Source organism: Meriones unguiculatus, chromosome 19 (assembly GCF_030254825.1).
Source record: "Meriones unguiculatus strain TT.TT164.6M chromosome 19, Bangor_MerUng_6.1, whole genome shotgun sequence".
NCBI classification, from domain to species: domain Eukaryota; kingdom Metazoa; phylum Chordata; class Mammalia; order Rodentia; family Muridae; genus Meriones; species Meriones unguiculatus.
Window position 1 is genome coordinate 16967490 of NC_083366.1, and position 20864 is coordinate 16988353.

At 40.4% G+C, this 20864-nt stretch overlaps 1 protein-coding gene across 28 annotated transcripts in view; it reads right to left on the reverse strand.

Moving 5' to 3' along the window:
- The window catches only part of Celf2 (CUGBP Elav-like family member 2), an 860969-nt gene that overhangs the window by 82807 nt on the left and 757298 nt on the right, over positions 1–20864 (reverse strand). For all 28 annotated transcript variants that reach the window (XM_060372818.1, XM_060372830.1, XM_060372809.1 and 25 more), the window contains one exon: positions 2030–2078. In XM_060372818.1, the coding sequence (XP_060228801.1) occupies positions 2030–2078 (49 nt within the window). The remainder of the gene's footprint in view (positions 1–2029; positions 2079–20864) is intronic.

Below are 20864 nucleotides of genomic sequence, written 5' to 3' on the forward strand. Positions count from 1 at the left end.
CTTAAACCAAACGCTGTGTCCAGAATTGACACTGGAGGGTAAAAGCAGCAAAACACCGGGAATTTTTGGCAGTACAGATTCATACATTTGACTATATACATGAATAATAAACAATACAAAGAAGAAAATATACAATATTTCAGTACTTGGGTATTTCAGGCCCTATGTGCTCACCTCAAATATCTAATTCGTGTGTTTATAAATATAAACTAAAGCTAAAATAAGACAGACCCTTTTCCACAAATTTTCATTTCTGACTTTTGTTCTGATCTAATTTAGAGATGTATGAGGCCGAAGGATAAGAAGATGTATATTGACAGGATTTTCCCACATGATTCACCGCCTCTCTTTGCCACTAAGGAGTAGAAGGGTATATGTTTCTGTCTGGGGCAGAAACAGTTAAAGGAAGACATACTCAGCAAGGAATGCTACACAGTCCGAATATCCCTCTGGGAGGTAATAACACTTTAATAAGTGTTCCGTCAGCCAGGTGGTGGTGGCATACACCTTTAATCCCAGGGCTTGGGAGGCAGAGGCAGGCAGACCTCTGAGTCTGAGGCCAGCCTGGTCTATAGAACAAGTTCCAGGATAGCCATGTAACAAACATCTTATTTTGAGGCTCAGGAAGAAACAAAAAGCCAACCCATAAGGTAGTTACCACTGGTCCTATTCTATCAACAAGCTCATACAAATTTCCATGTTTGAGTGGCTATAATTAGTTATTAAGTCAGTAAAATGAATAAAGTTCCATGTTAGGGTCATATTCTTTTTCCTTTTTCAGTTTTACTGCTGTAATGCCACCCCCTAGCCGACTTTAATTGTACATAGTAAGTGATAAGTGAGTAACTAATGAAAAAAGGAAGCAATTTAATCAGAGTCTCACAAAAAAGCAGTGGCAGATTTTTACAAGTCTCTTGTGATAAATGCTGAAACAGTATCGGGAAGGGGACTGGGCACTAAGGAAAGCGCAGGGCTGGGAAGGAAGGAGCAAAGCACCAGAGCCTCCTCAGAGGGCGGGTGAATGACAGAGTAAGCCTTGTCTCTGACACAAGTGCTGGCAACTCTTGGGACGTGGGAGTTTTCTTCAAAACTTTCCAGTTTGCGAAGAAGCCAGATAATAGGATGCATAACAATTAGAGAAAAAACAACAACAAAAAACCAAAACAAAAAAAAATCCCATGGAGAGGTTTAGAGCTCAATTGTAATTTACATTTGCCGATATACAGATCTCTAAGTGCATGGCTTCTGCCCTGATTACTAATTAATGAGGTGCAAAACTACCTGCTGGACGGAAACAATGCTGATTATGTCAATCTGTGGGCTAGAAGAGCTCTGGAGTCCATGAAGGTAGATACTTCTTTTTAATATACATTTCAGTAAATTAAAGGAACAAAACAGGGACAGGAGGCTTGTAGAGATGGAAGCAAAAATTTGATAAAAATGTGGACTATCAACTCTGAAGTGCCTTGAAGAGACAAATCCTATTTTATTATAGATCTCATCAAACACAATTTTTTTTTTCCAGCAACTGTATGTTCTTAATCAGCAGACTGAATTCTGAATGGATTCTGATGCAAATGTATTGGTATAATTTAGAGAAGAATGTAATAAGACAGTCAAAGAGGAACACTGAGAGAGCAAAGAATGGTAGCCTGTTTCTTAATGGGCTACTTATTTTCCACTCATGGCTTTTACACCTATCAGGTATCCCTGTGTTGTAGCAGGAGTAGATCAATACTAGCCAGATCCCATAAGGCCACCACATAGGGCAAGCCCTAAGCAGGATATGGCAAACCATTCTTGCCACAATCTTCACAGTTCGTGTTGTGCCTCCCCACCCCCCAAATGAATGAGAAAGAGTCGCAGAACACCAGTGTCTCCATATTTGTCGACAACAGTGGAAAGTTCCTGGAGCAATAGCTGTCCACCTTCCAGAGGGTAACAGCAGCTAGAGCTGCTCATCCCTCCGCCACCTGACTCGATTTAAAGTAGCAGACATTATTAAATCAGACAGTTGGTTGCCACCTACCGTTGGACTTTTCACTGTCTGCAGGTTTCATCTGAATGGGATGATGCATCTAAAAATATAAAAGTGAGAAAAAACTGTCAAACCAGCTCCAGAAATGTGATACTATCCAAGTACTGCTATAATTACATCACATAATTAACAACGAAGCTTTACAAGGTTGATATTACCTTAGTTTGTCGCCTGAGTTTTATTTTCAGGAATTTAAGTGACCCCCACGCCAGGGAAAACTGGAATAGCATTTAAAAGCTCGAGCTCTGGAGTCAGGCCGGAGTATGAAGCCTGGCTTCACATTCAATATAACTTTTACTCTCCTTATAGGTAGTTCTAGCTCAGAAATTTATCACAGCCATGTAGTGACTAGTGTAAGTTCTCCAGGATAATCTCTTCCTCTGTAGGATGGGAATAACACCTTCAGAGAAGGGCTGTGAGAGTTAAGTGAGGACACACATGTAGAGTGCTTAATGCACGAGCAGAGCCCAGGATGTGCTGAAGAATTTAGAATTATGGCTGCACTACTTAAATGATAATCATCTTTGTTGTCCACCAGTTCCTATATTTGCTTTCTGGGTTTATCTCAGGTCTTAACAGAAATACTTGAAGGTCTTCAGTGTCTTGACTTAGGTACCAGTATATAATGCAGAACCATTGGCATATATGGAGGGAAAGATAGGAGCAAGAGCAGGAGAGAGACATGAGCCTTAGGATTCATTTGTACATATACAGCAATATAGAAAACTTGAAGCAAATGAGGCTGAAATCCTGACCATGGAAGACCTGGATGTCCCACAGCTTGTTGTACAAAGCTGATGACACCACTGTGTGTGACCAGAGTTTACTCTAAGCACAGAATGCTCCGCTATTTCCAATTAAAATAAATCCCTCACACTATTTCCAAAGGTCCTCTCATTTGATATTTCATCTTACCCCACGGAATAGGGGAGCCACAGGAAGGGATGGAATCATTGGCTGTGCAAATGCTTTTATTACAATGGGTCCATTCTTTGTGAACTTTTAATTCCCCCAGTGGACTTCCATTACTTGCAAGCCACAGCTCTGGGTTTTATCGAATTTAAATGAAAGGGGAATGGTACTTAGTTATGGCACTTATATGATGGGACATTATTATCAGGTAGTTTGTGTGTACCACATGCCTGCCAGTGTCTTCAGAATACCAGAAGAAGAAGACAACGAGAAGGAACTGCCAATGGGAAATACCCTAAGAAATTTAGACTGTTATGTCCTCATAGGTATGATGTTCTGTCCATACAGCATAAGCCTTGAGATGCAGCACCAATTAGCATTCTCACTCCATAACTCATATTCAATTTGTAGCTCAGAGACTACTTGAGGATATAATGTTTAGGAGTCCTAAGTAGTCATTAAAAAACACCACAGAAACAAACTTCCGATTTGGCTGAAGAATAGGGAAAGAACAAGGTTTAAGGAAGATCAGCAGTATTGTCTTTGAGAAGGTTATCCTTTGGTTTCATCTGTCCACCCATTTAGCAAGTGTCATGTTCTATGCTATGGCCAGCTAGCTAGCAAAGGCCATAAGAGACGTTTTCTCTTCAGGTGCTATATGGTCCTGTATGGCTGGCAAGCAGCTTGCAGAGCAATGTGCCAAATGCTGGAGGAGAGGTAACACAGTTTCTAGGAACCAAGGGACAAAGGAACTTTTACTTTGCCTGAAAAGGAGAAAGTTAGCAAGCATGGTATTTAATTCCAGTCTTTAGACTTGCTATCAGAAGAGAGAAGATACCTTGTCAAGCCTATAGGTGTCCCAGCTGCTTTCCCCCTGCCGTCCTGTTGCTGTTGTTACAGTGAGATAACAAGTTGGGGCTCTCCTGAAACAAGGATTGGACTGGCTCCCAGGAACCTGATGACTCTAACCAGCAGGAAGCAGCCAAGAACTGTGCTTCCTCTCCCACTAACCCTTTCTTTCTCCTACCTTGTGTTGGGGTGTTGGAAGGAACTGGGTAAAGTAGGGAGAGAGAGATATAAGAAATGTAAATAAAAGAGTGTTAAAAAAGTACGCCAACAGCTATTAGGAGCCATTTTATTGCTAGTGGTGGTTTTGTTTTTGTTTTTTTCTTAACATTAGTGTTTGGGATTTAAACTACACATAGGGCAGGGCCCATGTCCAGCAATAGATGGACAACACAAAAGTCAGTGGCACCTTTGGAAATTCTTTGCCTCATAATATTTTGTCAGGGCATTAAAAAAAAAACAACCTTACAGATCATTTGTGTATACATTATGGCTTCTGGTTTTGTGTTATGAGATTCTCGTGTCTACTAATGTGTTTCTCTCTGATTCTCTATGTGTTTCTTGTGCTTTTTCTTTGCCTCTTCTTCAGATCTTTTATTTTTTTTACTAAGGAGAGACAGAAAGGAGATGTATCTGGATGGAAGGCAAGGTGAGGAGGAACTTGGACAAAGTAGAAACTGTAACCAGAATATGTTGTATGGAAAAAAAAAATCTATATAGTCAATAAAGAAAAAAAGAGTGAACACAGTTCCTTTTCAAAAAGTTTAGCATGCCAGTAAAAAGGGCAGCGTAAGGCTGTGAGGGTGTTCAGCATTCAGGTCTTAGAGGGTCTTGCAAGCTAAGAAATTGTTTTCTTTGTCAAGTGTGTGGTGAGGACAGAAGATTTTAGCAGTAAAGGCAACTGGGAAGAATTTTGACTTTAGGAAAAAAAAATGAGTTTTGGTGACACCATGAAGGATGAATTATATACAAGACACAGAAGCCAGGACGGCAGCTAGTAAACAACCCCAGTAACACTATGAGGTTATAAAATTCAGTGCTAACTGGCTCTTTTGGGGATGAGGGAAAAGAACTCCATGACCAGACAGCCTGATAGATCAAAGAGTCATTGCTCAATTGGGGAAAATGAGAGGAAAAACATTGAATGCTAGTCTGAACATGCTAAAATTTGATGTGACTCTGGTGTAGCAAAAAGTTGGAAATGGAGGGCTCAAGCTTGAGAAAGAATCCAGTGTGGGAGGTAGAGTAGGAGCCACAGGAATTGATGGAGTGAAAAGAGCCAGGAACAAGGACAGAACCATTGAGGGTATATATCAGGAAGACAACATCTTAAGAGGACAGAGCAGGGAGCTGGCAGAAGAGTAGGAGGCCATGATAGGGGAGTTCCAAGAATAAGGAAGTTGGGGCTGGAGAGATGGCTGGGTGGCTGAGGGCACTGACTGTTCTTACAGAAGACCTGGATTCAGTTACAGCACCTACATGGTGGCTCACAGCTGGCTGTAACTCTAGTTCTAGAGCTCTTTTGGCCTTTGGGGGCACTGCCTGCACCGGGTATACATGCACACATGCGGGTAAAACATTCATACACATCCAATAAAAGTAGAGAAATCTTTATCTAGGAATTTAAAAACCCAGTATCTGTGGAGTATTGGGGCCATCTCCATCTTATAAGAAGTAGAGGAGTGAGTAATGCAGAAGGCAACAGTGTATATGTTAAAGACTACTGCTTCCATTAGTTGCAAAGGGATGAATACATGTATCTTAGCAGATGTCAACAGTGGTACATGACATTTTTTTCCTTTCAAAATAATAAAGAACATACAGGTTAATACCCTGCAGAGAGTCAAATGATAGTCACAGATTAAAGATACAAGAAATGGAGGTAACTGTATCCATATTGTATAAGAAGTAAGCATGAAATGAGTGTGGCTCTTGCCCACAGGAAGCCTACTGTCTATCATGGTGGCTGACACGTTTTATAAAAGGGACTGACAAACACCAGAAAAGTAGCAGGCGTTAGTGCTAGGACCATCTAGGCTTATCTGTGATGTACATAGGACTCCAGAGGAGGGATCTGGAGCCACATGAAGAGTCTCTTTCCACTCTAAAGTTGTCCTCAGCTGCAGTTTTGAAGGGAACAATTGCCTTGACTAAGGACACACAGCTGGTTAATGACAGAGTTGGGATCAGAAGTCTAATCTCCCTGCTTTTAATCCAGTGATGTCTCTCCCAGACCACACTGCTTCTCCACAAAATGTCTAACGTGGGACTTGGACATATGGGCCTTTAATTAAGAACTCCAGCCTCACTCTCCAGAGTCTGGCAAACACTCTCCAAAGTGCCTACCATGTTCTCTTAGGTGAAAGTATCCTCTTCTTCCGTTAAACTCCCTTGATCTCTGCAGCTTTGTGACCAGGCTACAGCCTACCAGTCTACTATTCTTCATCGTCCTTAGCTGCTCAGTATCTGGCGTAAGAACATCTGAAAGGAATAGCAGCCGTAGTAAAGCAGCTTCTCCCAGTACAGACTTGAACTCTGTTTTGTTCTTTATTGGGCCCACAGGGGTGGTAAAATCTAGTTCACAGAAATCAGGGTTGTCAGACTATGGTGAATGCTGAGTGGGTGGTCTACTGCAGGTACGGTCTGAAGATAATTTAGATAATGTATGTAAAGCACTGTAACCTTTGAGAAAGGTGTTCAATCAGTACTGCATTAAGAATGGCTCATTATCATGAACATTGTTCATTTGAGTTATAAATTTCTGATCACATACAAGATATAAATGTCAAAAAGGACAAAAGCAGCATGGAGGAATGATTCTCATCATGTTGTTTTACTTCCTCAAAATCTCCTGATTCAACGAACTTTGAGAGGTTTCTTGAGTGGAATAGGAAGATCACTACAAAAGAATGGGCATTTTAGTTTAAAGGTTCAGATTATAATAAAGAAATTCTGCAGCAAGGGCATTTTAAAGGTTTGATCCAGCATGATCCTGGGACTGTTCATCCATTCATTTGTTTTTGTTTTCCATACATCCTGTTAGATGAAGAGCTGTCATTGTAATGGACTATGTAGAGGATACTGAGACAGGTCCATCAGCAGTTTTCTAGAGTACAGTATACGCTGAGCTCAGACAACATGGGAACTCAGAAGCACCCAAATACAGACTAAGGAAGGACAACCAGAATATAGTATCTCAGATGACTCAGGATGTTCCTTCTTGAATAAATCCTTGCTGAGCCTATGGCACAGGATTGTGAGTTTATGTCTGCCTGGGCTACATAGTGGGTACAAAGCCAGCCAAAGCAACCTTGTAAAACTATTTCTTAAAAGTTAAACAAGACTAGTGATACAGGTTAGTGGTAGAGCGCTTATGTAGCATGAATGAGGCCCTTGAATTAATTTCCAGTACTATAAAAAGAGCTGAGGAATGCTATCTCAAAAACAAAACAAAACAAAAAACAATACAAAACAGTTTCAAAGGCCCAAAGCAAGTGAAAACAGGATGTATTGTTATTATGGAATGATGCTATGACGTTCTAACCAAAACATGTTATTATAGAATGATGCTATGACTTTCTGACCAAAGCAGCAGGAGTAAAGAAGAGCATTTACTATGAACAACTTAGTTGAAGCATTGTAAGATGAGGAAAAGAGGACTATATTCATGAGTAAGTTTCAAAGAAGCAAGTGATGCAACACTGCTCAACCATGAACGCAAACTGCCCTAGTCACCAGGACTGGCAGCTAGAAGTCACACCCTCAGCACCTTTCTCAAGAGCTGAAGATGAAACTAATGGTGTCAGCACGGCTGTTTCTTAACAACTTCCAATGTGACAAAGGAACCTTGTTTGATGCCTAGGCTGGATGTGGGCCAAGGATACATTTTCATGTTGTGCACTGCACCTAGAGATTCTAACTAATGGCAACAGAGCAGAAAAGGCTCAGAGAACTTGGTCTCCATTTCAGAGTCTAGTGTCTCAGCAGTTGTAGGGGGTCCAGAGTCAGAGCTGAGCACAGTTCTGGGTTGCAAGTGAGCACATGACTGTCAAGATTTTTTTTTGGGGGGGCAAGAAGTTTCCCTAGAAAATTGTGCTAGATAAATTAAGGCTGTGTCTTCAACAATTATATAGAATTGGCTATGTCTGAAAAAAAAATTCAGTGATCTGCCTACATGACAATATGCCTGAAATGTCTGATGTGTCTCGGAAGTTTCTAAAACGCCAGCCTCTGACATGTAGAGGGTGCCTTCCCTGAGCTGTGCCGAAACATGAGTAATGAGTCCACTATTCGTACTTAATTCAGTTGTGTCGGTATCAAACTGAAAACCAAACCAAGCCACGTATTCCCACTCCCTGTGGGTAGTGTGTTTTCATGAGAAAAATGACAGGTGCCAGTTTTACACACAGACCCTGCTCACAAGCATGCAGCTAACCCAACATACTTCAGGTTGGCATTTCTATGAAGAAAGTTTTCTAAATTTGTATTACCACAGATTTTTTTTTTTTTTTGACTGATGGGAATCTCCTTTTAATTCTTTATGGAATAACAACACTTTGCCCACAGTTACACATCAAATTGATGGGTAGTTTCTTGGTCTCTGTTTGGCCTTACTTGTTTTGAATAAATGAAACATAAAAGGGAAAATTTAACACCTCCCTCCTTTTCTTCTTCACTGGGGTTGGGTAAGTAAGATCTTTATATAAGGGATGCTTAATTTCCTTTATATCAACTACTGGCATCATGTGTGTAGTCAAAGCAGAGTCACCCTGAGCAACCGATCTTACTTTAGTGTAGTAAGCAATGCTTCTGCGGAGCTGCTTAACTTTCACTGAGGAAAAATTTATGTATCCCCATCTTTTCTACCCCAAAGCTCTGACTGTGCACTATCCTCAACACACAGCCTCTTCTGCATGAGAATGTTTCTTGGATGCACCCTGACGGTGCTGTGGGACACAGGATCCCTGCATAAAGCTTCCCCACTTGGATGCTTCCTCTTCATGGGTGAGTAGCCTGGGGCTCATCTTCCTCTTTTCCCTTCACACACTCACCGAGCCCTAGAATTGATCTGTGCACTATGGTGCTTACAATGGCAAGTCGCTGACTGGAACAGGTATGTTTCACCCCCTGAAGGTGCTTTAGGTTCATCACAGAAGAGGCCAGCTGTGGCTGACAAAAATGAAAATGAGTATAGAGCTTTGGAACAAATCCATTCCTGAAGGTCTGTGAGGGTAACAGATCCTCACCTACCTCTGGCAGCAGCTGTGATGCCTAGAATCCAAGCATTATGCCACAGTGACAGATATGAAACTGGGCCACAGCACCTGCAATAACTGACCACTGTTTATAGAGCCCATTATAGAGGAGCCTAGGAGCTGATTTCTCCTAACCTTTATGCTCAGTCCAGTGATGCTTACCAGGAAGAAATGAGTTACCGCATGTCACTGGGGCAAGGCAGGAGATGGTGAGAGGACAGGGTGGATGAGTTCTTATGGAAATGAGAGCTCCTGTGAAACTTGTTTAATCCTAGCCATCACCAATTGATGAATTAATCACCTTTCACACCAGATTGTTGCCTGCCCTTGGATCCCTTTCCCCTAGCTGGGCTGCCATGCCTGGCCTCAGTGAAAGAGGATATGTTTAATCCTGCTGCGACTTGATGTGCTAGCAGAGTGAGTTGATACCCATGAGGGGCTCCCCTTCTCTGAGACGGGAAGAGGGAAATGAGGGAAGGAGGTGTAAGGGTGGGCCTGGGAGGAGAGGAGGGAGGGGGCTGTCATCAGGCTGTAAAGTAATTAAATTAATTAATTAATTAATGAAAAAATGCCATTTTAAATATGAAATAGGTTTCAGAAAATTACCTTTACACATCTCATTCTTAAAGCTATCCCAACACTAAATAGGACAGCTGTGCTAGCACATATTGTTAAGTTTACTGCAATAAGATATTTGAAAGTAGAGGAGGGGAATGAAATAGGCAAGTCTATGAATGAGCTCTATGCCAAATGAGAAAATTAAAGGGTTCCAGTTTATGGAAAAACAAAACAACTACAAAAACACCAAAAACCAAACCAAATGAATAACCCCCACAAAACCACAAAAAACTAATATTTTAATTTCACTCCAATGATAACACAAATGATAACACAAAACTAATATTTTAATTTCACTCCAATGATAACACAAAAAATGATTCCTGTAGGATACTTGGTATTTTGCTTGCCTAATAACTATGAAACACCAGATGCAAATTATACTATACTATCAACATTTTTATAAAAACAATGTTGTAAATGATAAGTTGGAAAAGAGTTGCCACCTACTGTAGGTAGGTGATTCCCTGAAGTGGAAGACTAAATATACCGTCAATAGTTCTGTTCTCTTTCTTACAGTAAGACACCCCATCTTACTTTGCCACCTTAAGGACTTCCATCATTCCAGTTACTGTCATATTATGCTCTGCATTAGGAGATGGGGAGAAACAGGGGTGACTTTAGAACCATCAATTCATCAGGACTGAGCAAGAACCTCTGCACTTGCTTTTGTTTCAACTGTAAATCAGCCAAGATGTGGTTACTCCAAGGACAGCTAAGCAGGAACACAGACGACAAAAATAATTTCTCAGATCAGTCAAAGCCAACTTTAATTGATATTTATCTATTATGAAAACAGAGGAAATCATCCCTTCACTCTTAATTTTTCAGACGTTTGTTAAAGGCTTTCTGTAAGTTAGACAATTATTTCTCACAATGTCACTGTTAAGTTGGTAACTTAGAGGAATCAAGAAGGCAGGGCCAAATACCTTGGCCTAGTCAGATAGCATGTAAGCTGGCAGCAGGATTCTAAATGCCTGTCTGTAGCAAGTTCATAAGCCCATAGCTTCTATTCCATGCATACATTTTATGTATCTACATAAAATCTAGAAAATACAAATAAAACATTATATATTTCTTTCTGAGACTGCCTCAATTCACTTAATATGATTATCTCCAGTTGCTGAAATCTTTAAAATCAATCAATGTATGGAAAACTTACTGTTACCTAAGCCATCATTCACATCCAAAGGTTGTATTAACTACATAGATTATTTGCTATCACAGTTATTTAAACCCTTCTTTATAAATTCTGGAGAAAGATGTTACCTTCTGAAGATACACATTCATGAGAGAAGCAGAGTATACACAAGGTTCATTTGGCCACGTGGCTATTCTTTGCTCTTTTGGAGCATTCTGACTGAGTTGCCATAGTAGGTACACCAAGAACTTTCAATCACTGTTTGCTGGCATATTTTTATATATAGGCTATAAGCCAAAAAATATGAGATTTGAATGGAATGGCAACAAGAAATATAACATATCATTTTCTTCCCATGGCAAATCACAACTTGAGAAAAACTCAGTGGAAAAAAAATCATGATTTCTTTCTTAGAGTCACTGAGCTATGTAAAGTGTCCAATAAAGTTATGATCATTTTTATATAGAACTTGCCCTGAGGGGTTTAGTCAGGGTCCATTTGAAAGCTAAAAGAATGTACTGTAAAGAATGGCCCTTTCTGGTCCTTGGAAACCAATGTTCAACTCCCAGTTTTTTGATACATAATAATAATATAGTGATGGGAAACATAGAAAACTTAGAATTCTGTATCTGCTTTTGGCTTAGTGGGCTCCAATTCAGCCTTTTTAAGTCACAATGACATGACCTATTTATATTTCTGCTAGAATAATGCAGTGTACTAAACAGGAAAACAAGCAATATAACTATTTATTCCTGGCAAAATATAAAATAAAATATGGCAAGAAAATTAGATTACTCTGGGTAGAATTCTATGAGGGAATTTGGAGTCTGTTATGGTGATTAAGTCATCATTTCTGACAGATTACTCTAATCGGCTGTCAAATAACATTCCCAACCCCATCTGTAACTTGGCATCCTAGTTATTCAGTCCATGTTACCTTCTGTGTATAAAGCACACACCAAACAAGAGAGCTGCAGACTAGCATTTATTATACTCATTAGCTATGATTAGCCTCTGTTTTCATACTAAGTAAAAACACAAGCTTCCACTTTGCTTTATTTATTCCTAAACTTAGAAGAAAAATGAATAGTTTAAAAATAGGAAGCATAGGCCATAAATTAAAAAATTAACTGTAACAAAAAAAATACAGACCTTTTAGAAATAGTGTTATTTAAGAAGGGAAATCCTTTTTGTTTTCTTTGACGTATTAGTGATAAAGTCAAATCGATGTCACTTTTCAAAATATGGTTTATTTTACTTCTATATGCATGAGTATTTGCCTGCATTTATATATGCATACCACATCTAAAACTGGTGTCCTCAGAGACAAAAGAGGGCATCAGTTCCCTTAAACTGGAGCTATGGTTAATTGTGAATTGCTATAAGGGTCCTAGGAACCAAACCTGGGTCTTCTACAAGAGCAGCAAGTGCTCTTGTCCACTGAGACATCTCTGTAACCCCCTATGCCACTCTTAACTCTCCTAACAGATCTGCTATATAACTGGTGATTTCTTCAACATAAGGCACTGCTTAGCACTTCCTATGTGCAAATATGTTGGGGAGCATTTCAGTCCTTCCTAATTTGTCACTCCATCTTTGTGTTATAAACATAGACAACTATACTGCTAGTTAAAAGCAGAATTTGCTAAAATTGTGCCTATGTTTCTTCAGACCTACATGTATTAAAGACAAAACCAAACAACCCCCCAAACAAAAATAAACTTAAAGGCATGAAGCAATTTGAAAATGGAAATAAATGGGGACATTCAGCATAAGAAGAGCCTTAAAGAATTACAATGCTGCTGAAATTAAACACACAATAGCTACAATTAGAGCAAAAGACCACAAAACCTTTGTGTGACGGCTTAAAGATCCAAATCACTACTGATTAATGAGCCAAAATAAAAAGAAAGGTAATAATGTGCCCTTTCTTATTGCTAAGTGGGAAATACATGAGTATCACTTCTTTTTGCTGTGAAACTGTCTTCTAAAGTCAATAATGATGCTCTAATACTCATTCTTCCAGACATTAAGCAGATGCTAAATCAGACATGATGTTTGGTGGAGCAACACAACACACACACACACAGTGTCTTATGCGGCCATTAAGGAGTAGCCAATGATCTGGAAGCTTGTGTACACTTCTAGTATGAAATGCCATATGCTATATAAATTTATTGTAGTCTCATACTTTAACAGAGTGCGTGTAGTTTTTAAAATGAATTATCTCTTTGGTATTAGTCTGTGCCCATAATGTGGCCTTTGGCTCCATTCCACGTTGGCTGTTTTTAGATTTGCCTACCCCCATCTCCAGAGTTGGGGTGAGCAGGCCCTGCAGGCAGGTGAGAGGTGATGCCGCAGGCTTCCTGCTAACTTTCATTCTGTGTGAAGATGCCCTTTTGGCTTCTTTTACCCCTCTGCCTGGCCCTCCAAGGCCTGCTTTTTCTTAGTGGTAAATTCTGCAGAGTTCCCTCACCTGGGTCTTCTCCACATTTTCCCCAGCGTTTCTTTTCCTTAAGAATGATTTCCTGAACTTCTTTCCAGAGAAATCGTTACTCAGACTTTTAAAGACATACCACTGCCTCATCTTCCCAGGAAATTGTTTTGGAAAGAGAAATCTGTCCAGTTGGACTTGAGTTTTGGTGATCAGAGGAAACCTGAGGTGCTGGACTGAGACCAGCACCAGTGGAGTGGTCCCCTCTGGCACAGCAACAACCCTTGCCACAGAACATTATGCTTAAGTTTCCTCTCTTTGGATTCCCAGATTAGACCTTTTTCTATTCATTTTCTCATTGCCATACTTATGCCTGTTTCCACAGCCACTATCTTAGCTAGGTCTTCATTTCTGCTCATCTGAAAGCCTTCAGTGTCTTCCTTACCAGTAAACTGTCTTCTACACCATTACCTTCTGAATTCTCTAGAAAGTTAGGTCTAGAAGTTTTCCCTTGTAGAAGAAACCCACAGATATCATCTAAATTCATTTCTAGCTCTTTGGCCTATATCTCAGGATACTGTGTACTTCAACTCAGTGCTCTCTTGTCTGGCTATTTCTCAACGCAATACTGTATTTCTCTTTTATTCAAAACATTTTTTTGAGACAGGGTTTTCTGTGTAGTCTTGGCTGTCCTGAACTCACTTTGTAGACCAGGCTGGCCTTGAACTCACAGAGATCCACCTGCCCCTGCCTCCCTGAGAGCTGGGACTAGGGATGTGCACCACTGCTCCCAGCTAACTTTTCTTATGCGTATAAACACATTATTTCTTGTGGCAACATAACTGCTGTAAATCTGTTCTATACAAAGCCTACAAACTAGGTTAAAACTATTACTTTTGTTGATGAAGCATGGCTTAGTAGAATAATTTCCTAATTGAAATTCATCTACTGCACAGCAAAAAACAAAACAAAACAAAAAACAACAACAAAAACCCCTGCATTATTTTCTTTCCAGATGACTGATAAAAAGTTTCAAAAGTTCGATTTTACAGGCTATTTACTCTGGAGAGAGCTCTAGTAATTTCTCCATAATATTTATTAGTTTTTATTTATTTATATTTTAGTTTTAAAAATTTAAAGATTTAAAAAAATTTTGATTATGTGTGTGTACATACCTGACAGCAGGTGCACAAGGAGGCCAAAGGTGTTGGATCTGGTGGAGCTGGAATTACAGGTGGTTTTGAGATACCTGATTGGTGTGGGGAACTGAATTCAGATCCTCCTCAAGAGGACTCTTAACCACTGAGCCATCACTCCAGCCCCATATTTACTAGTTTTAATCAAGTAAAATTAAACACCATGACTCATTGGACCCATTTATTAATTGTAGATCTTAGAGCCTGAGCTGTTGGTACTCTTGTTCACCTCACGAAACTGAAAAGCTTCTGTAAAGCAAAGCCCATTGTCAACAAAATAAAAGGACAGCCTACAGACTGGGAAAGGATCTCTATCAACCCTACATCCGACAGAAGGTTAATATGCAGACTATATAAAGAACTCAAGAAATTAAACGCCAACAAACTGAATAATCCAATTAAAAATGGGGTATAGAGCTAAATAGAGAGTTCTCAACAGAGGAATATTGAATGGTGGAGAAACACTTAAATGCTCAATGTTCTTAGTCATCAGAGAAATGCAAATCAAAATGACTCTGAGATTCCATCTTACACCATCAGATGGCTAAGATCAAAAACTCAAGTGACATGTGATGTGAGGATGTGGAGAAAGGAAAACCCTCCTCCATTGCTGGTGGGAGTGAAAACTTGTTCAAAGTGCAAACCACTTTGGAAATCAATCTGGTGCTTTCTCAGATATTTGGGAATAGCACTACCTCAAGACCCAGCTATACCACTCCTGGGCATATATCCAAAAGATGCTCCACCATACAACAAGGACATTTGTTCAACCATGTTCATAGCAGCTTTATCATAATAACCAGAATCTGGAAACAACTTTGATGTCCCTCAATGGAAGAATGGATAGAGAAATTGTGGTACATTTACACAATGGAATACTACTTGAGTATTAAAAAGAAGGAAATCAAGAAATTTGCAAATGGATGGAACTAGAAAAGATTATCCTGAGTGAGGTAACCCAGAAGGAGAAAGACACACATGGCATATACTTACTTATATATTAGCCATATAAAATAAAATAACCATACTAAAATCCACAGACCTAAAGAAGATTAAATGACAAGGAGGATCCTAGTGAGGAAACTTAATTCTCATTCAGAAGGGCAAACAGGATAGACACCGGAGTGGTGGAAGAGAGGGAACAGGATAGGAGCCTACAATAGGTGTCCTCTAAAAGGCTCCACACAGCAGGATATCAAAGCAGGTGCTGAGACTCACAACCAAATTTTGGGCAGAGCCCAGGGAATTTTATGGAAGGGGGAGGTGGAGATAGAAGGACCTGGAGGAGACAGGAGCTTCACAAGGACACCAACAAAGCCAAAATATCTTGGCCTAGGGAGCCCTGCAGCGACTGATGCACCAACCAAGGATCATCCATGGAGAGGACCTAGAGCCCCTGTTCAGATGTAGCCCATAGGCAGCTCAGTCTCCTAGTAAGGGGAGCAGGGGCTGTCTCTGACTTAAAGTTGGTTGCCTGCTCTTTGATCACTTTCCCCTGGTGGGATGACCTTGGCAGGCCACAGAGGAAGAGGATCCAGGCAGTCCTGATGAGACCTGACAGGCTAGGGTCAGATGGTAGGGGAGGAGGACTCTCCCTTTCAGTGGACTAGGAGAGAAAGATAAGGGATGAAGGAGGAGGGAGGGTGGGACCAGGAGGAGATGAGGGAGGGGGTTACAATTGGGTTTTAAAGTGAATAAATTATAAAAAAAATAAAAAAACCTTTTTTTTAGATTTATTTACTTATTATTTATATAGCATTCTGCCTGCATGTGTGCCTGCACACCAGAAGAGGCCACCAGATCTCTCTACAGATGGTTATGAGCCACCACGTGGTTGTTGGGAATTGAACTCAGGACCTTTGGAAGAAGAGCCAGTGTTCTTAACCTCTGAGCCATCTCTCCAGCCCTACTTTCCTAATTTCTTACATGCCTACAGAGGGAACATTTGATTGGGGCTTGGGCTGTTTGGTCAGTTTATTTTGTAGTAATAAGAAGATTATAATTAGAATTACAAGGTTTAGATTTGACCAAATAGTCTTTGCCAATTTCAGATATTTACAATGAAACCCCTTGATGCCCTAGGCTTTCTTAGACTCAAGCTTGAAGCAAGTGTCACACCAGAAGCAAGGACGTTACATGCTATAAATAAAAGTGTATGCTAGACAGTAAAGCACTACATGGCTCTAACGTTTCTCCTCTCATTTAAAGAGTATAGTTGGGAGTAAAAACTGCCCTGTGACTCGGGACATGTTCAAGTCCCACTGTGTGCTTCTACTTTGTAGAGCAGCAATCTACCCCTCCCCACAAACCATGAAAAACTCCTGATCTATAAGAAAGACGACCAAAGCTCAAAAACTAACTCAAAAAGAAATATTACAACTGTTCAGGGCAGATGACATTCTTTTTTTGTAATTATGTTTTAATTTTATTAAAATTTAAGAAGTTATCATTTATTACAATTCATTCATGTCCCAGCTGTGGCCCCCTCCCTCATCTCCTCCCATTCCTATCCTCCCTCCCTCTTCTTCCCTTATGCCCCTCCTCTAGTCTACTGATAGGGGAGGTCCTCTTCCCCTTCATCTGACCCTAGCCTGTCAAGTCTCATCAGGACTGGCTGCATTGTCTTTCACTGTGGACTGGCAAGGCTGCACCCCACAGGGGAAGGTGATCAGAGCACCTGCCACTGAGTTCATGCCAGAGAAAGTCCCTGCTCTCCTTACTAGGGCTGCACTTGGAAACTGAGTCTGTGGGCTACCTCAGAGCTAGGTAGGTCCTCTCCATGCATTGTTCTTGGTTGGAGTATCATTCTCTTCAGGGCTCAGTTTGTATGGCACTGTTGTTCTCCTTGTGGAGCTCCTGTCCCCTCCAGGTCTTTCTATATCCTTCTTTCATAAGATTCCCTGCACTCTGCCCAAAGTTTGGCTATGAGTCTCAGCATCTGCTTCAATATCCTGTGGGGTAGAGTCTTTCAGAGGCCCTCTGTGGTAGGCTCCTGTCCTGTTCCCTGTCTTTTCCTGCTTCCAATGTCTATCGCGTTTGTTCTCCTGAATGAAGATTGAGGATCTTCCATAGGGTTTTCCTTACTGTTTAGCTTCTTTAGGAGTATAGATGTTAGTATGTTTATTGTATATTATGTGGCTAATATCCACTTATGAGTGAGTATATACCATGTGTGTCTTTCTGCTTCTGGGTTAGCAGATGACATTCTTTTAAAGCCTTCAAAACTATAGAAAAGAAAGTATATACACAGCATCCCTTATGCAATAGTCGATCTACCCTAGCACTCACGTGGTTGTTACACTTTCTTCCTCAGCAAAAGTCTCTTAAGCTGTACGTATCAAGAAAAACAGCATAATAAATGCTTGCTTTCTTAGAAAGTTATTTCAAACTCAGGATAATGAAGCAGAAGGAACTCTACATTCTTATGGCTTCTAAACAAAGGAAATAGGTTGCTGAGTATTACTGATTAACTCGTTGTGGGCAGAAAACTGTTCTTCCTAACTTATTCTGGCCAAGAGGAACAAAATAAAACAAAGGAAAACTGCTTGAAATAACATCAATTCCATTAGTCTCCTCATAGTCTAGGATGTATTAATTCTATGTGGTCCCATTCAAAGATTTCCCAGCAGGTTTAACGTACCAATGAGAGGAGAAAATAGAGTTATGCAATAAAGGATCCTGGAAAACACAAGCCAGCCTTATATATCTATTTACTTCTTTTCCTAGATGGTCAGGTCACCTTAATTTCTTTTTGAATATCTGAAAAACCCAAGTCAGCAAAATAAGTCTTTTGTGCCACAGGAGATCCTGTTACTTTTTAGTTGTCAGATGAGGAGAGTAAAATAATTCAGCAATTGCAAAAGGTACAGCTCTATGTATATTTAGAGCTGACTTATCCTATACTATAAGAGAAACCCAGAAATACAGCACAGGTGACAGTAGTCCTATCAAAATGTGACTCTGACTCATAACCAAAGTTTGGGCAGAGTGCAGGGAATTGTACGAAAGAAGGCAGAGTTAGTAAGACCTGGAGAGGACAGGAGCTCCACAAGGACCAAATATATCTGTGCTCAGGGGTCTTTTCTGAAACTGATTCTCCAACCAGGGACCATGCATGGAGATAACCTAGAACCCCTGCTCAGGTGTAGCCCATGGCAGCTCAGTATCCAAATGGGTTTTCCAGTAAGGGGAACAGAGACTGTCTCTGACATGAACTCAGATGAATCATGAAACGGGATGTAAAAAACCGCTTGTACTGAAAAGAACTGGACCCCAACTTGAGTCTAAGAAATAACTGGGAAAAAAAGATAAAATCATAGTATCTCTGTCTTTTCTTTCATCTGCCTACTTTAATTTGGGACCATCTGCTTACCTTTTTATGTATCTGGACATGTTATAATAGTTAACATCAAAGTGACAGGATCTAGAATCACCTAGGAGCCAAACACCTAGGAATGTCTGCAGAAAAGCTGCTTGAGTGGGTTTGTGGTAGTAAGGACCACATTAAGTATTGATGGTACAATTCCATGGACTGGGATGCTGTACTCCAGAGAGAGAGAGAGAGAGAGAGAGAGAGAGAGAGAGAATGCCCTAAGCACAAGCACTCCCCTCGCTGTGGATGCAATATGACCAGCTGCCTCATATTCTCGCTACTTTGATTTTCCTGCCAGAATGAACTGTATTCTTGAACTGTGAGTCAAAATAAACCTTTCCTTCTTCAAGTTGCTTTTGTTAAGTATTCTGCTATTACAAGGGGATAACTAAAATCTATAATATTTAACTGTTATCATTCTACTTCAAAGCTAAAGTCACCAAGAGTAACTGAGACATCTTATTTGACCATACTACAGTGACCAACATATTCTTGATCTTCCAAATGTGCCTAAATGTCTTCAGCCAAATCTTTTCAAATCTGCAGTCACCATGGATGTCAGGAACAGCAGACTCTCATAGGGCAACCCCATGAGGCAATTATTCATGATGGCAGAGCTGCACCTTAAGCATGAGTGATGATTTGAGAAACAGTTTTCCCTTCAAGTAAGAAGGACTTCTTGGACAACCTTATAGAACCAGAACTGAGAGAAGGGTCATAGACCACACTTTGGCCAAGACAGTTTAATTATGCATATCTCTAACCCTCTGCCACCGTTGTTCTTCTATTTAAACTCAAAGCTAATGCCAGGATGTAAAGATGAAATTGGGGTCACTGGAGCCTTTATCAGTTTCTCTTCCCAGTGAATTCTGATTAAATCTTCTTTGTCTGCTTTTCAGTATTACCATTACCCATTTCTTTAATTAACTGCAATTGTTGGCTAAGTGTAGCTCATTGGGCTTTCTGGGACCAGAGCTTCTGCCTTAAAACCCTAGTTACAGAAAAAAAAAAAGTTGGTGTTTGTTCATCAATGTTTCGTTCTTGGAGCTGATATTGGCTATGTCTTGAACTAGGAGTTCTGAAACTTACCTAACACTGGACCCATTCAGGATGCCAACTGTTGGGCAGAGTGCATGAAATCTTATGTAAGAAGTGGGAAATAGTAAGATCTGGAGAGGACAGGAACTCCACAAGGAGAGCAACAGAACCAGAAAATTTGAACACAGGGGTCTTCCCAGAGATTCATACTCCAACCACGTACCAGGCATGGAGATAACATAGAACCCACGTTATCTCCATGCACAGATGTAGCCCATGGCAGTTTAGTGTCCAAGTGGGTTCCATAGTAATGGGAAGAGGGACTGTCTCTGACATAATCTGATTGGCTTGCTCTTTGATTACCTCCCCCTGAGGGGGAAGCAGCCTTACCAGGCCACAGAAGATGACAATGCAGCCACTCCTGATATGATCTGATAGACTAAGTTCAGAAGGAAGGAGAGGAAGACCTCCCCTATCAGTGGACTTGGGGAGGGGCATGCGTGAAGAAGGGGGAGGGGAGGGTGGGACCTGGAGGGGAGGAGGGAGGGGTTTATGGGGGGATACAAAGTGAATAAAATATAATTAATAAAATAAAATAAAATTTAAAAATAGTATTGATTCCAGGCTCCCACCAAGAAAAATTCTTATTTATTCTGTACCTGTGATACAGCTTTTGCATATGCACTTTTAAAATCTTCCATGATTCCCCAAATCTTACCTCCCAGATGAAATTGGGAATCACTGCCCTAGTTGTGCATACAAATAGACATGAGCATTGAAAATTGCTTTCATTTTCTTCTTCAATGTGTTCAAGACTCACCTGCTTTATAATAATTCTAGGTCTATGGCCAGAAAGATTATTATTATTCCTTTAGGTTTTCCTCAGAAATGAAAATGAGGAAACAAAATACCAATAGCCTCCTATGTAGGAGGAAAATCCAAGAATACACTGGTAGTTTGGACTCTGAATTTCTGCTTCTTTAAAATAATGCATTTGGCATAATTTTATGGGGA